The 17,927-nt window shown below is 39.4% G+C and overlaps 1 protein-coding gene across 1 annotated transcript; it reads left to right on the plus strand.

Moving 5' to 3' along the window:
* Positions 1-14,454: 14,454 nt before the first annotated feature.
* On the plus strand, positions 14,455-15,408 carry LOC307166664 (olfactory receptor 1M1-like; the record flags this gene model as incomplete). Its single annotated transcript, XM_079885160.1, has 1 exon — positions 14,455-15,408. The coding sequence occupies one exon, from the start codon at positions 14,455-14,457 to the stop codon at positions 15,406-15,408; it is 954 nt and encodes a 317-aa protein (XP_079741286.1).
* Between the last annotated feature and the right edge of the window lie 2,519 nt (positions 15,409-17,927).

Here is a 17,927-nt window from a genome sequence, read left to right on the forward strand (position 1 = left end):
GAAAGTGGCTATGGACTCAGCAGCTCTGGTTGAGTTAGGCCAATCATTCCACCAGCAGGGAACAGTCATGGTAAAGGTCCGAGAAAGAGATTTTGTGCCTCTTTGAGATGGGCACACAAGACGTTGTTCGCTTGCAGAGCGCAAGTTTCTGGATGGCACATAAGTCCGAAGTAATGAGTTTAAGTAAAAGGGAGCAGAGCCAGTGGTTGTTCTGTAGGCAAACATCAGTGACTTGAATTTGATGCGAGTGGGAACTGGCAACCAGTGCAATTTTGTGAGGAGAGGAGTGACATGTGCTCTCTTCAGCTCGTTAAAGACCACTCTAGCTGCGGCATTCTGGATCAGTTGCAGAGGTTTGACCGTACAAGCTGGAAGACCAACCAGGAGAGCATTGCAATAGTCTAGTCTGGATAGAACTAGCACTTGGACAAGGAGTTGTGTAGCATGCTCTGATAGGAAGGGCCTTATCTTCCTAATGTTGTACAAGGCAAATCTACATGACCGGGCAGTTCTTGCAACGTGGTCTGTGAAGTTCAATTGATCATCAATTACCACACCAAGGTTCCTAGCTGAACTTGATGGAGTTATGGATGACGAGTCTAGCTGAATGGTGAAGTTGTGGTGAAGTGTTGGGTTGGCCGGGACCACGAGTAGCTCTGTCTTCGCAAGGTTTAGTTGAAGGTGGTGGTCCTTCATCCAGCCAGAAATGTCTGTCAGACAGGCTGAGATACGATCAGCTACCGTCCGATCGTCAGGCTGGAATGAGACTGGGATATTGGTCCATAATATTTAATCAAAACAACAACAGCGTGCCGCTAGACATTACGCAGTTGTCCACGTATGTTGTTAGTAACCATGGCAGTACAAGTGGAAACCAGTGATAGCCCAGATATTACGTCATTGATAGGCGACAAGTGACAAGGGACAGGCACTATTTAAAATTGTGAATTTCTCTGAATTTACAAATTCTTGGAAACATTTAGGATAATGTAAGTACACAATTGAATGAAATATATAACACTGTGCAAGTGGTTTTTGGATATTTTAAAACAAAAATCTTACATTATTGTACCTTTTAAGACAATCTGTTCTGTTAGAGGGATTGGTGTTTAAAAGTGTAATCCCAGTATTCTCAACAGACAGCAGGCCACATTACGGTGATTCACAGTTCTATTACTTGTTTTAATAATCTCTCCACTGGGACTATTTAAACGTCTCTAAGCCCCAAATTGATTAATCAGATAATAATTTAGCACATTTGGAGGAAGTCCACATGAATTAATAACCTATAATAATCATTTAGCTTTTGTGACAGTTAACAAAGTAGGAGTGACATTTACTTGCATGGCTTCCCCTGCTTGCATCAGATAAAGCAGGCCATCAGTGACATCTTGCTTTAACATCATAACAGGCCCCTGTCTTCTATGTTTTTTGTTTTGTTTTGTTTTTCTTGCTTCTCTTTGTTGATCATTATTGAGATGTATGTAGTATCTCTCTGGACCTTTACTGTATAATTGCTAGGTGACATTAAATGAAATGAATGGTAAACATCATAATAGCAACTGTTTTGTCGATGATAAACAGTCAGTAACATTGCCATAAAAAGTGTATTTTCCCCAGAGGGTTAATTTGCTACTTGTTGTTCTTTGTCCCTGAAGAGTTCTAAGCATTCAAACAGCAAACAGGCCTCCTTCATGATCACTGAGTGACATTTTGTTTATAAGATTGTTTCTACATGTCTCTTTTTCTCTACATAGCTCATTAACAGGTGAAGTTTGAAAAACAGAAGTTACCCTGGAGCAAAAACTATCAACACAAACTTTCAATCAAATATGATGCAACTCTTGCTCAAAAGTTTCAAAACACTTACAAAGAGCATTCTAAACTGAACACAACTGAATAATCAATCATCATTATTAGGAAAGAAACTGAAATTGTGTGTGAAACAGGTAAATCAGTTTTATTGTCACAATATTTGCAGAAGATATAGGATTTTCAGCCATTGAAAGGCTTTTTAAGTATAATGCATTTTTAGTTACCCTACATACATAAAACTATGCAACATGCTACAATTAGTTAAACATATAATACAGAGAGCATATGTAATTTAGTATAGCAATCACACCATCATTTGTTAAATGGCTGTTCAATCACAGCATTTATTGGTCATATCCTGTTAAGTTACGTGTAGGGTCAAAAGTAAACAGAACCCATCAGTGCCAACACTGATCCTGCCCCAATAACCACATTTGTGGTCTTGGCCACTTGAGAGTGTGTGCATGTGACAGGACATAAGTGTGCAAAGCTGTCCCAGGTCTGAAAAATGCCAAAATCAGTGCTTTGAACAAACAATAAATCCACACTATTGACAATACCGCTTTGGAGCAATATTTGAGGCCAAGCAAAATGTACACTGAAATTTCGAGAATTCTTTCGAGAAAGAAAACTTTCCAGTGTAAGTTAAAATAATTAGATATTACATATAATTTGGTAATAAAAAGTAAAGTGTTTCACATTTGTCTATTTGGTACAACTGCTTAATTAGAAGCATAACAATTATTGATTTGTGTTGCCTGTTCCATATGGACTACTGAACAAACATTTAAAAGTTTATTTTAAAGCTACACTATGTCATTTTTTGTTCAAAATTAACCAAATTTAAATAATGAGCGAGAACATCATAAAAACTGCAACTAAATCTGCGATCAAACTTTCTCAGTGATGAACTGTAATACATCAGGGATCTCAACTATATTGTTTACGATTGTGGTTGCTGAATAAATGCAGTTTAGCAACCTTTGTGTGGAAATACAAAGTATTTTTTTGCTGTTGTTGTAATAAAGAAATATTAATGTAATCTGGAATTATTGGAATTTCTATTTGGAATTTCACTGTTATAATTATTTATTTATTATTATTATTATTTTTAACCAGTTTTCATAATGTAGACAGAGTGGGCAGCGTAAATCGTGGTCTGGGGTGGGGGTGTTTCCCAATAAACTTGTTTTGTGAGGTCATTGCCCTTAGCAACAAAACTCGTTAATGATGTTTTGATCTACAGTACTCAAGGTGATGGGAGACAAGATCTTCCCAGGTGTCAGAGTGGTTTCTACTGTTTCTACTTTCTAGCTGTTGATGTCCCCATATGCATCAACACATAATTAGTCATCTATTATGAGTGCTGCTCATTAACAGGTGAAGTTTGACAAACAAGAGTAACTGAATTCTGTGCAATAAACACTCTTAAACTTTCAATCAAAGATGATGCAACTTTTGCTAAAAATTTCACAACAAATACAGAAATCTTTCTATTTTGAGGAGCAGAAAACATAGAATTTATTAATGATTTCATCATCTTTGATAATGACGTCAGCATCAGAGCATATACTGTAATTTACTTATTTCTTCTTTAATGATTTGCTGCAAAACATATGGATATGCATTATATAATTCTGATATTTGCTCCAGAAATTCAATAATTTGCATTTTATGCTCATGCTCACATTTTAACAATTTTTTTGACAATTTTGCATATTGTCATAACTATAGTAATTAAAAAAAAAAAAAAAAATCTTACATAACAAAATTACAGATACTTCAGATCTCAGGTATTTACATCACTATGCAGGAAGTTGCAGGACGCTAAACAAATTGTCCAACACAACTCCCAACTTTCACCATTTTCTGGTTGTTTAAAATAATCAATTCTCAGAATAGGCTTACCTGAAAATTCTGGAACTAAAAAAGATCCACCACAAACTTGTAATTTTAAAAGGCCTCTTAGTAACTATAAATGAAATAATGGAAAACCAGAATGAATACGATATTGTTCAAGCATCAGAATTTAAATTTAAATCCATTTTCATCCCATGAGAAGGGTGCAAGTAAGATTATTTGATTATAGCACTTATTGATAGTCATTATTTTCTCTTTGTAACTCTGGGGTCCAAATGGACCCGAAACGTTTAAATAAAAAAATGTAAAAAATCATAGCTTAATTGGAATGGTCCGAAATTTGGTGACTTTGTTGGCACTTGGTATATGAACACCCAAAAAAATTGGGGACATGATTTGAATAGTCTAAGTGGTTGTAAAAAAAATAGTCACACTCAGGACCTTCGGGTCCAAATGAACCCCCATAGGAAATGAATGGGAAATTGGCAAAAATGTGACAATACAGAGTTTTTTTGTGCGTACAATCTACAAATCAGCCACGATCCAGAAAAAAAGCACACAACAGTGAAGGGGTGAATCTATAAAACATCAAGAGTGCAAAACAGACACATCCACACACACACACACACACACAAAAAACACACTTTTATACACATACACACTAATAAATTCAGATTACAAAAATCTGTTTTGAATTTTTAAAAATCACAGCTTCGTCGGAATGTTACGAAACTAGGTGACTTTTATGGTATATGGTATGTGAACACACAAAAAATATTGAGGTCATGATCCAAGCATGCTAAGTGGTCGTCACACTTCTGCTCTTTGGTCAAAAATGACTCCCATAGGAAATGAATGGGAAATTGTCAAAAATATGAAAAGACAGAGTTTTTTTGTGCATACAATCTACAAATCAGCCAGGATGCAGAAAAAAAGGACTCAACAGTGAAGGGGTGAATCTCTAAAACATCAAGAGTGCAAAACAGACACACACACACACACACACACACACACACACACACACACACACACACACACACACACACACACACACACACACACACACACACAAACAAATGAAAGCTAATTTTGGCACCCATCTCATTTCAAAAATTGCTTTCATGAGGCCTAGGCTTGACTCTAAAATGAAATACAGCTTTAATACAAATAAAATAAAAATTATATATATATATATTAAAAAATGCAAAAAAAATTCTATTATATTCAATGGGAAAAAAATGGGTCATAATTATTGCATAAATATGAATTATAAATCATAAAATTATCTCAAAACACCAAAAAAGAAAAGAAAAAATATTATAAAAAACAAGTAAAAAAAAAAAAAAAAAAAGATTTTTTTTATATATATTAATCCCGCCCTCCGGGTCCATTTGGACCCGAAGGTCCTGACTGTGACTGTTAAACGAAGGACCCCAGAGGGTTAACTAAGTGTGTGTGTTTATGTTTGCATTTGTGTGAATAGCTGCACTAACCCATCAAATTAATTCCCTCTGGATTTAAATAGTATCCTACACTAATTGGTGTTAGTGAGGCCAGCAGGGGGTGCTCACCCTGTGGTCTGTGTGGGTCCTAACGCCCCAGTGTAGTGACGGGGACACTATACTGTCAAAGAGCACCGTCCTTCGGATGAGACGAATTTTTATTTTACTTAAAAGCTAAGCAAAGTGTATTGTATAATATACAATTAACACTGACATCTCACAGCTGCTGGTAGCCCATGTACAAACTGGGGAACACACAAATTCCTAAATTTTGAAAATAAACATAGGCCTACATGTTAGTAAACATAAAGGGGGTCAGTCTAGGACAACTCGAGGTATCGCACACCGGACACGCACTTTCTCAGTTTATGGCCAGCAATATTGTTATGTTTATAAGGACATTATGAAATTAAGATAATGCCTGTACTATGTTATGATTGTACTGTACAATTAAATACAATCGTTGCTAAGTCTGCAGTCTGAACACTTTACCTCAGAGCGTCCGTTAACTGAATGAATTGACAATATCACCTGAAAATCCGATAACATCAGCAATTTTCATTCAAGCAGCTGATTTCTGTGAATGAATGTAAAACTAAATGTATATTGCAGCACAGGGTGAAGTCAGTATATACATTAACGACGATTTGAGACAAATAAATGTACATTTAATGCAAAACTATGTAGATGGCGCTCTGTGGCGCGGCAGGATTTTGAACACGGTCCTGAGCCGTTGCTGGGCGCCGCGGACATACGCCGAAAGGCGCCGACGGTGTGTGTAGCGCTACAGACTGTAAAAAAAGAGCGTACGTACACTCATAGAGAATATGTGTTCGAATTTAAAAGACGTGGCGCAGCGCGTCCAGTGTGCGACCCCTTTAAATTGACCATTTCAAATAAACATATTTGTGCCTTCAGACATGATATTGCTGGGTGATGGCGCCGCAGATGTGCAGTCATGTTGGAAGTGTTTCCGTTTGAGTAGGCTACACGTGTATAACAATGCTTGCACACAGTTATTTTTATTATTTACCGTTTTTTCTTCCTCGGCACTACTCAACGGCAAAACCAAAATGTCCCCACACCACGGATTTGAAAGACGCCGGCGCTTCCTCGTACTGTAGCCTCGCCTCACTTCACCGCTGCTTGCCATGTTAAAGTGTGGAATGATGGTTAAGCGCCCCCTAACTTTAGAGCATAGTGATTGAATATTTACTCGCGGGGAATTTCCTTATCCGCTCGTAGAACCGAAAAGACCGCAATTCACAAGCGCGTATTGAACCGTGGATGTCGTACCGAACGGTTCAATATTATATTGAGAATTGTGGCATCCCTAATATATATATATATATATATATATATATATATATATATATATATATATATATATATATATATACTGCCCTACAAAGGCAAAAGACCTTAAGTCGCTAGAGTGTGGAACTGAGAAAAATGACTTTAAAGATTTTTAGTTGTCCCGCCAAATTAATTATAGGTAGGACACTGGAAATCTGGCAAATAGATGTTTTAGTAATGGAAATTATATACATAAAAAAAATCTTGAGCTCAAACTTGACTTTTGACCACTATTTTAAAGTTACTGTACTCTGCCTTTGTATTGTCAGCAAAAAGTGAGAAGTCTTGCCAAGGCAAAAGGCAGTAACTTCCACATTATCAATATTTAGTTGCTGATCACCATTAACAAAATCATTACAGTACACACCTATAAAATCTAGTGATCATTGCATTTATTTTGTATGATTTACAATTATTTATAGCCATCTATTTATTGCTATCCTGTGCTTTGGTTGCATTCTGATGGCATTATTAATACATTTGACATGACAAAATACCTCCTATTAGTCCAGCGTTGACTCGACCGCGTTTAGGGCGGGGCTGAAGGCGAAGTTTTGGCACTCTGCCAGCTAGTTTGCCGAGCTTTAATTCTTGGTTGTATTCATCTGATACGGCAATGTGTAACGTTTTTCTGTCAACTCTGCATAATCCTTTGCGATCGATATCGCACGTTTGTCGATGGAGCAGACCATACTAAATGTTCTGACCGCTCTGAGGACATCAGAAGTTAGAGCGACTGATGGCAGCTGTACAAAGTACACAGGCTACACCGTAATTTTAATTTTAATGGACATTAAAACAAAGGCAGATAACCGTACAATCTGGTAGGTAGCATTATTTGATTAAACACCGCCACAGTAACTTCATATTGACGCGCGGCTAAACAAAGGCAGAGCACCGTAACTCGTAATTTGAGCGTTCCAAAACAAAGCCAAAGAGCGGTAACTGATGTTACGGTGTTCTGCCTTGGTTTCTCATGAGCTTTTGGAAGTTACTGTTAAGACAAATCATTATTTTCTCAAAAAAAACCCGGAATTGATTCAAGATACTTATCCACATGATAAAGAAGGTCTTGAATGTGCCAAAAATATAAATAACTCATTTTCGACCAAAAACGAAGTTACGGTCTTTTGCCTTTGCACGGCAGTATATATATATATATATATATATATATATATATATATATATATATATATATATATAACTTTTAAAGAGAATAAACCTATGAATTATTAACTAACAAATTAGAAGATTAAAAATAAAACTCAGACATGAACAGAACAGAAAAACAGGTAAAACACAAACTCAAAATGTGACAGTTCACCCCCCTCCTAGAAGGAGCGGCCTCGCACCATAATAAGTCCACGTGGTGAAGGGGTAGGCGCACTGGAAGCTGATGAGGGGCTGGCTGGTGAAGTGTGTGACCAAGGTGGCTTAGGCAGGAGAGGGAACCTCCAGGGCGGTACCGGCAATACAGAGAGCCAAGGAAGTGCCGGTAGTTCAGAGATCCAGGGAGGCGGCGGTAACTCAGGGAGCTAGGGAGGCGTTGGTAGTGCAGGGACGGCGTCTCAGTGACAGCCTCTTTGGTCGTGTCTGAGAGAGCATGCGGCTCTGGGACGGCCTCCGTGGCAGTGTCTGGGAGAGCGGGCGGCTCTGGAATGGCCTGCGTGGCTGTGTCTCACTGTGCAGCCCACACACACATAAAATAACTGTAGCCTTGATGGTCAGTGCTGCACTCTCTGGGCTTAGCTTTGGAGCATGAGCGGACTCTCGGCTGAGTTCTGGGGCTGGTGCAGACTCTGGGCTCAGCTCTGGGCCTGGAGCGGATTCTGGGCTAGAGATGCAGAGGACCGTTTCTTCTTCCTCAGTCTCAAACACGGCAAGAATTTGGCTTAAATAACCTCTAATGATGACGTCAGCCTGCCGCATCAGGCACCTCTTGCTAAAGCCCTGGAGGATGCAACCCTCCTTGCAGAATGAGCCCTAACACCCAGAGGCAAAGCTTGACAGCACACCTCATAGGCTAGGGCGATGGCATCCCTCACCCAATGCAACTTTGTCTAGTTTGTGGCGGCCACTCGGTTACGGCCCCCATAATAAATGAAAAGCTGCTCTGAATTGTACCACTGGCTAGTGCAGTGGGCGTAACTTTTAAGAGCACCAACTGGACACAATAAGTGGAGTTTCTTATGCTCCGGCGTAGTAAACGGCAGAGAACAGAAGGCTTCAAGAATGACCGGATGCACGGTCAAAAATGGAACTTTGGGAAGATAGTCGGGCAGAGGGTGCAAAATTGGCTTGACCAGTCCTGGGTCAAAGTCTATGCAGGGTGGCAAAACCAACAAAGCTTGCAAATCCCCCATTCTCTTTAGTAACAAGATAGCCATAAGAAAAAACATCTTTAGAGTCAGAAGTTTGACTGGCGCTGACTCTAGGGGTTCAAAGGGGAGGCTGACTAGCCCGTCAAAGATGTGGGAACTTTCACTCTGACGGGTGGTCTAAGTCGCCTAGCTCCACGAATGAAGCGGCGATCAGAGGGTGTTTGCCTCACAGATATTAAAGGTTGGAATGGCCATGATTTTTTTTACATTTTAACGAGAGTAAAACTGAAATTGTGATATTTGGCCCAAGTAGTACCCATGTGGCCCCCAACACAGAATTGGTTTCCTTACTTCCGTACGTTAAATCCTCCATTAAAAATCTGGGAGTAATCATGGACAGTGATTTTAAACTTGAAAAACAGATCAATTCTGTGGTTAAAGCCAGTTTTTATCAGTTAAGGGTCTTATCTAAAGTTTATAGGCTATTTATAGCCTCTGATGTGCACATTCCAATGACGTCATCATCAGAGGTTATTTAAACCAAATTCTTGGGGTGTTTTCCACACTTGTTCACAACTGGTCAAACAAAGATGTTTTTCCATAGCGTTAAATCAGCACAGCATTGAGAGTAGTTTTTGAAAGGTAACTACTACTTGCGTAACAGATCTACAAATGCACACATGAATCCAAAAACATGTGCAACAGATCCATATGCACACATGATTCCACACATGCACAAATCCACACGCACTCAATTCACAAATGCTCACAATGACAGAAGGCGGAAATGCAATTTTATACTTACATTTTTTTATAATGTACAAATAAATAGGCTACTTAGCCGTTTGTATTGGGCTTCTACCTCAAGATGTCTGTCTGAAGTCCCAAGAAAGCAAAGCATAAAATGTAGTTAAAATATGTTTTCTAAGTATTTCAAAGACAATGGAAACAAAAGGGCTATATATACACAAAGACGAATGACTAAACAAAGGACACCTGTGCACAATCAAACAATGATCCACTGAAAACAAGACACATGAACAGTGGAAACACATGACAGGATCACATGATGGGATAAGGGAATCATATGACAAAACCAGGAACATGACAATAAGCTTGTTTGACTTTATACAGCGCTGTGCAGACCGATTGGTGGGCGACTTGAAGCAGTGCACGCCGGTTAGAAATTGTGTCCGACTTGATACAGCGCCAACGCCACGTGACTGTGACGTATGCAATCAAAGTACCGCGGGAGCGATTTGAGAGCAGCCAGCTGATTAATTCTACGCAGCTGATTAATTCTCCAGAGCGGCTGCACAAGCTCTGATGACGACACAACTGTTTCACGATTGGCTGAGTCGACTGCATGACAATGATCACGTGTGTTTTGTGTTTATTCGAAACACCTTCAGTTCCACTAATGCTCACAAATCAGTTTTTTTATAACAGTAAAAACTTTTCATGTTGAAAAGTCTGTATTTGACAAATATTGCATTTATTTCACTTCAGCTGTGGTACAGTATGCAAACACCACGTGAGCGGTCACTACAAGAAGCAGAAATTGTCCAACTTCACGTCTCCATTTTCAGCTCCTCCCCACCTACAACTCTCGTCGATCGACTACATCCAACCGCAGCCGATATCGATGTCGAACACACCTAATGAGACAACTTCAAAATAGGAGACATGAAAACATGAACATGAAACAAACCTCAAAACTACACATGACATCTCACTTCCTAAGATAAAGGCAGCTATATATTTTAAGACTCATTTATAGATACTGTGATATAGTGTGTTGTGTGATGTTATAAAGACAACATAAATGAAATAACTGGCATTTTATTGAGTCATTGTACTTTTTGTATAGTGTATTTAACAATGAAAGTTATGACTGTAACCTCGGTTCCCTGAAGAGGGAACGAGACGCTGTGTCGATTGATGCTGAGGGAACGCTTCGCGTGATGACGTTTTGAAGCACATGTAAAATCAATCCAATGGTGTGGCGGAACGTCAGAGGCGGGTGACGTCACGAACCAGGAAACTATAAAGCCTGCCCAAAACAGAGCAGCGCTAGCTTCGTAAAAATCTGAAGTAGTCGCTGACAGGCACGTAGGAGATATGGCAAGGTGACGCAGCATCTCATTCCCTCTTCAGGGAACCGAGGTTACAGTCGTAACCAAGGCGTTCCCGTTCAAGGGAACTCGCGCTGCGTTGATTGACGCTGAGGGAATGTCTATACCAATGCCACCATAGCAAGTGTCTGTCCAGTGTGAAATCGCGAGGAGCAGCACTAGGATGAGAGTACCTGGGACCCTGGTGTAGAGTCCAAGTTCAAAGAGTAGAATCTTACGAATGTGTGCGGTGATGACCTCTCTGCCGCATCACAAACATATTGGAGAGCAACTTCTGAAATAAGGGCCTTGGAGGCCGCCATACTCCTAGTAGTGTAAGAACAGACAGCCATGGGTGAAGGCTGTCCGACCAACTCATAAGCAAGTGAGATAGCCTCGACCACCCACTTGCTCATTCTCTGCTTAGATGCAGGGGATCCTTTTGTTAGGGGGCCCAAAACATACAAACAGCTGTTCAGATTTACACCACAGGGCAGATCTGTGGACATAGGCATCTAGCGCCCTGACTGGGCATAGCAGATTATTCTTTTCCTGGTCCGAGTTCTGGAAAGGGGGAGGACAAAAGGCCAGCAGCATAATAGATCTAGCCACATTAGTGAGGAACTTTGGAACATAGCCTGGTTTAGGATGAAGGAACGCTTTAACCATGCCAGGTGCAAATTCCAAGCACGAGGGTGCAACCGACAGTGCTTGCAAATCTCGAGGATGCGAGGAGGAGCAAAGCTTTAAGGTCAGAAACTTGGCTGGAACCTCCTCCAAAGGCTCGAAGGGAGCCAGGGAAAGGCTTTGAAGGACAATAACCAGATCCCAAGTCAGCACCTTGGTATGAGCTGCAGGCCTCAGCCTCAGAGTACCACGGAGGAAACGAGATACCAAAGGGTCTTTTCCCAATGACACTCCACCCAAAAGAATGTGGTAAGCTCCTATGGCTGCCACATAAACCTTTAAAGTGGATGGGGATTGACCAGCAGTGAACCTAGATCAGGGACCCATACTCTGCCTGGCCACCGTGGGGCTATAAGAAGTAGGCAAACCTGGTCCCTGTGAACTCTCTCCAGAACTCCTGGGAGCAGAGCGATCGGGGGAAAAGCATATAAACGTAGCCTCGGCCACGTTTGTATCATAGCATTCAGTCTCAGAGGAGCTGGATGTGTGAGGGAGAAACAAAGTGGGCAGTGAGACGTCTCTTGAGATGCAAACTGTTCCACTTGTGCCTGGCTAAACACCCTCCATATTTGCTCCACCAGCTCAGTGTGGAGCTTCCATTCCCCGGGCCTCAGCCTGTCTCGACAGGATGTCTGCTCCTATATTCTGGGCCCCAGGGATGTAAGCAACTTTGAGTGACAGTAGCTTCCCTTGGGACCACAGGAGGATCTGTTGCGCCAGTTTGCAGAGGTGCCAGACCTGCATCTACACATTTCGTGAAAGTGCGGGGTGATAGTGCTAGGCCGAATGGAAGAACTCAATATTGGTAAGCTTTGCCCCCTAAAGCGAACCTCAGGAACTTCCTGTGATATGGAAGGATGGATATATGGAATTATGCGTCCTTGATATCTATCGTGACAAACCAGTCCTCGGATCTTATCTGTGGCATGATTTTTCTCAGTGTTAACATTTTGAACTTTAGTTGCATGACTGACTCGTTCAGAACCCGAAGATCCAAAATTGGACGCAAACCCCCATCCTTCTTTGGAACTATGAAATACCGGCTGTAGAACCTGGTTTCCCTGTTGGAAGGAGGCACATATTCTATGACCCCTTTCTCTAACAGGGTTTTCATATCCTCATAAACGTGGGCGGGCAAGACCTGAACTGTATTGATAATACAGTTTCATGGCCTGCAGGACCCAACGAAAAACATTTGACAGTAACTTCCATACTGCTAAAAAATCTACTAGTGGTACCAGCCTCTTGAAGACTGGCTTCTGTTTTTTGTTGTGCAATCAGCCTGATGCCCTGTAACAGGGAACCGGCAGGGAACAACCGAACTGACTGCTCTAGAACCCTCCTTGGAGGGAGCGGGCATCCTGAGGACACTGTATTTCCGGGTGGACCTTGAGATATGTGCTTGCCGGAGACCTCTGATAAGAAAATTATTCGGCAGAATTATTCGTTATTCATTTTGAAGCCATTATCAGTGCCTTTCCAAATAAGGTATTCGGCTTCGGGCTCACCCCTAGTATTCAGTATATGCAGTGCATGGGGAGCTGCATGGTAGAGGGCGCCATCGTGCCAAAATCATTATTTGATAATGTCCTTTAATAAAACTTCATATATAAGCAAAAGTTATTTGTTAAAAAAAATATAAAAGGAAACATTTTTATTTAACATTTGTTCAGCATTTTAAATGAGTTAAAAAAAATATATATATAAATATCAACCGCTCACCCTACTCCTAAATAACTTTAAGTAGCCCCAAATAAATAGGCTACTGAGTTGTTTACTCTGGTCTTTTTATTGTATTGATGTCTGTCTGAAGTTACCAAAAAGCATATAATTTAGTTAAAATATGTTTTCAAACAATTTGATGCCAATGATCCCCTTATATGATTTCCTAGCAAAGGACTCACTTCCCAAAATAAAGGAAACTATGTATATTAAAACTCATTTATACCATTTGAGGAAAAAATAATTTGTGTGATATTATACATACAATATGAATGAAATAATTTGCTTATTATGTTGTCATTGTACTATTTGTATAGAGCGTTTCACAATAAATATGGGTCCAAAGCAAGTTTTGCTGTCCACTAGTGGTGAACCATGAACCACAGTTTGAAAAAAGACATGAAATGTAAGTAAGTATTACACATTATGCAGGTTGTTATATATTATAGTCGTTATATATTATAGAGGTATATTTGAATAGACCTCATCGAGAGGATCTCAACCATTTCCACTACTCGCTGTTAAGGCCAACACATGGATATAAGTTGTACTGCAGTTGCTGTCATGTAGAATTAAATACACCCTTGCGTTACTTTAATATAATGTGCACTAATGAGAACTTCACAAAAAGGAATTGTGTAGCCAGTGAAGAAAATGTTTATCAAAACTAAAGCAGTGGCCAGGAAATTTACTTCAATATACAAGTGTTACATCATTGTGTTTTCTGAAAGCTCTCAAGAGATGAATCAGAAGATATATTTGGATTCAATGACGCATATGTCCAATGATCCTTGCGACATGAGAGATTAAGGATGGGTATTTAAAACAGACTATTCAATTCAGAGCAGCTCACAAACATTCAAACACTGTCATTGTTTGCTCTTGCTCTAAAACTTTAAGATTATTTAGTCCGTGATTCAATTATTATGCAGCAAATTTGCATAAAGGTATATATTCAACATTTGAAAATAGATGTTAAAAGTGTGAGATGACAATTTGGTAAAGTCCATATTTGGGTTAGTTTTTTATAGTAATTTCTATTCTCAGCCTGTGCAAAACAACAAATGCAAAGCTGCCATGACTTTATCCCAGAATATCTCGATTGTTCATCCTGAATACTTTTTCATCACTGGGCTTACAGGTACACCGTACAACACTTATTACTATATATTCTTATTTATCATATATTTTATTACTGTAATTGGGAACTCGATAGTCCTTCTCATTATAGCTCTTGACCGGAGCCTGCACAGTCCAATGTATATTGGTGTGTTTAACTTGGCCTTGGCCGACATTGGTGAAACTAATGCACTGATTCCTAACATGATGAAGATTTTTTTGTTTGACTCACAGTACATCTCATACAATGCTTGTTTGGCAAACATGTTTTTTGTGAATGTCTTTATTACTGTGCAAACCTACACTCTTGTTGTTCTGGCATTTGATCGTTTCATTGCAATTTGTTTTCCACTAAGATATCATGCTATAGTGAATAATAAGTTAATGTCTATAGTGTTTTCAGTAATATGGGCATTTAACACCTGTATTGTAACACTGTCAACATCTTTGATGACCAGACTTTCATTCTGTAATTCCAACGTGGTAGAGAGTTGGTATTGTGACTATGGAACATTGCTGAGGCTGCCATGCAATGACAATAGCATTAATAAGTTATTAGCAACCCTCATTCAAGCTTTATTCATTATAGCACCACCTTTCATTATTGTCCTGTCATATGTGGGCATTTTTCTTGCTTTATGTAAAATTACAACTTGGGAAGGACGTTTAAAAGCACTGAAGACCTGTGTTTCTCACCTTTTGGTAGTTGGATCATTCTTTCTTCCCATAATATGCATTTTGATTGCTTCACCTACTACTAATGCCAGGATCATCAGCGGATCTCTTTCATTTGCTCTTCCACCAATGCTCAATCCCATCATTTATGTTTTAAACACAGCTAAAATCAAAGACTTAATCCGAAAAATGCTTAACAACAGATCTGCACCAATTAGAGGGAACGTTTCAAAATGACTGTAATGAGTGTCTATGTGTTCTTCAATCATTGTGAATTAAATTACCTATATGAAAAATTACATTTATGTATTTCATAAATATTTTTAGATCCATAATGTGGAAAATAAAATTGTACAAGCAGAAAATAAATTTAGTCTGCAAGACTCTTAACATGTATTATGGACACATTAGTTGTGTGTTGGTTTACAGCAGTGGAATGTTGGTTATTTATTTATGAATGAATCCATCTGGGGCCTGTACCATGAAGGTAGCTGAACAAACTCGGGGTTACAGGATTAGTTTTGAGTTGACAAAACCAAACCGATGCAATCAGGCTTTATTGGTACCATGATGCAGCTCATCAACTTTCTCTGTCAACTCAGGCTTTGATCCTCAAGCTATGATTACTCCACGCGCGCGTGCACATAAAAGAGTGACGTCGACACTGAACAACCAATCGCGGGTAGAGCGAGAGCGATATATCTTTCCGCGGAGGAGCAAGAGATAATCATTCAGAATTACGATGAATTTAAATATGTATTTCAACCTCGAAACAATACGTTCTCTGCGGCCAAAGCAAGAGAAGACTGTTGGAGAAAGATTGCTGATTGTTAATGTGTAAGTTAAACAAATACGTTCTATATGTAAAATTATGTATGTACTGTATGTATGTATATGTATGTGTAGCATGTGTAATATAGCCTATAGCCTATTTTATAATATATAAAAAATGAGCATGTATGTACTAAGAAAGATTAATATTCATTGATTTTTAGATGCAACCCCAACTCCAAATGTTCTTGGCAGCAGATAAAGACAAAATATAAAAATATAATTCAAAGTGGTGAGTATTTACCACAACCTTTTATTACCTTTGTGAACATTTTATCACAAACACTTGTTTGCAGCAAACAGAAATAAAGAGTTAAATTCAGAAAACCAGAATACTCTGTGGTGGAGGAGTTGGCTCTGAGTAGGCAATAAGGGACGGCCGATTATGGATGGGATTACAGGTGCTGTACAATCTGACCCTGGTGCTGGCTTCTATAAGCAAGTAACACTGGGTACGTGTGCAATACATTACTACTTTTTTAAGTTTTAAATATAGCTGACTATGTTCTGCAGTAGAGGGAAATACAGTGTCCTTGTTGAAGCCAGCACACAGTCTCCCACACAGAGGTCAGTATGCAGCAGACAGAAGACCAAACATAACCTGCTTTACAACAGTTATGCTTTACATTGGCCTATTTTTATTTATTAGGGTGGAGGAAATGAAGACACTCTGTCTGTGTGTTCTCAGACAGTTGCTGATGTGAATGCACTGGGCTTTTTATTATGGCAAACATTTGAATGTGTGGCATAAAAAAGGGACTGGCCCTTACACATCTCTTTTATTGAATTTTTCACAACCTGCCCCAGAAACTGAGGCCTCTACCTCAATGGCCTTCAGAAGAAATGTGTAAGGATTTAAAACCCTTGACATAAATTACAGTCAGTCCTGTGTTTGTAGGAAGTCAATGAACTTTTTGTGATTTTGATGAGCCTCCAGAAAACTTGTAATGATCATGTTTGTGGTGGAATTATGTTTCAGGTGGAAACAGACTCATATCAGACTATATATATATATATATATATATATATTAGTATAACTTATTTAACCAAGTAACACTTTAGTATGAATATTTATTAATGCAACTTTCTCTTGCTCTCTTTCTCCCTCCCATCCCACAAAACCAATAAAACAGTTTGAGGCCTATCTGCAGTTTCAGTGTGCTTTTATTAAGTGTAATATTGTATGGTGATTGCATCTACATCTGCACCAGCTGGGTGGTCAAGTGTGATCGGCTCAGTTTCATCGGGGTGAAGCTGGTTTTGTGGTGGTTCTCGCTCCATTCTAATGGTGGCTATATTGTGCAGAATGGCACATGCAGTCACTATCTGTGATGCCCGCTCTGGTGACTCTTAAGGGCCGAACACCGCTGAAATGTGCCTTTAGGATGCCAAAGGTCATCTCTATCTTCACTCTGGTTTTACTGAGGGCCACATTGAAGCGGTGCTGTGGCCCTGTCTGAGGGTCATGATAGGGGTTATTGTGTAGGTTTTTCTATCTCAGTTCAAATTAACAGTGTTTTGTACTGTACCAAATTTATCTCGCTTTCCTCAAAGCGCTGACACAACACAGACTCATGGAAAATTTGTGAGACAAGCACTGGAGCCAGGCCATTTGGCATCCTAACTTGTGATCATACGTTCATGACCACAAGTCGTCTGCAGATGAAGTGTTTAGTAGATCATTGTTATATCTGTTAAAGTTACTATTAATTTAAAGATTCATCTCACAGAAAATAATCATCTAACATATCTCTACCTGAACATTATGGCTGTGATAGGACTTCCTATTAACATAATCTGCCTCATGTTCCCCTAGAGCAGTGGAGATTGGAGCAATAGACTGCACACATGTTGCAATGACTTGGGAATCCTATCATAAGATTAACAGAATAATAATAAAAAAGATTCAAAATAATTCTTAACAT

Source organism: Squalius cephalus (assembly GCF_949319135.1).
Source record: "Squalius cephalus genome assembly, chromosome: 11".
NCBI lineage: Eukaryota > Metazoa > Chordata > Actinopteri > Cypriniformes > Leuciscidae > Squalius > Squalius cephalus.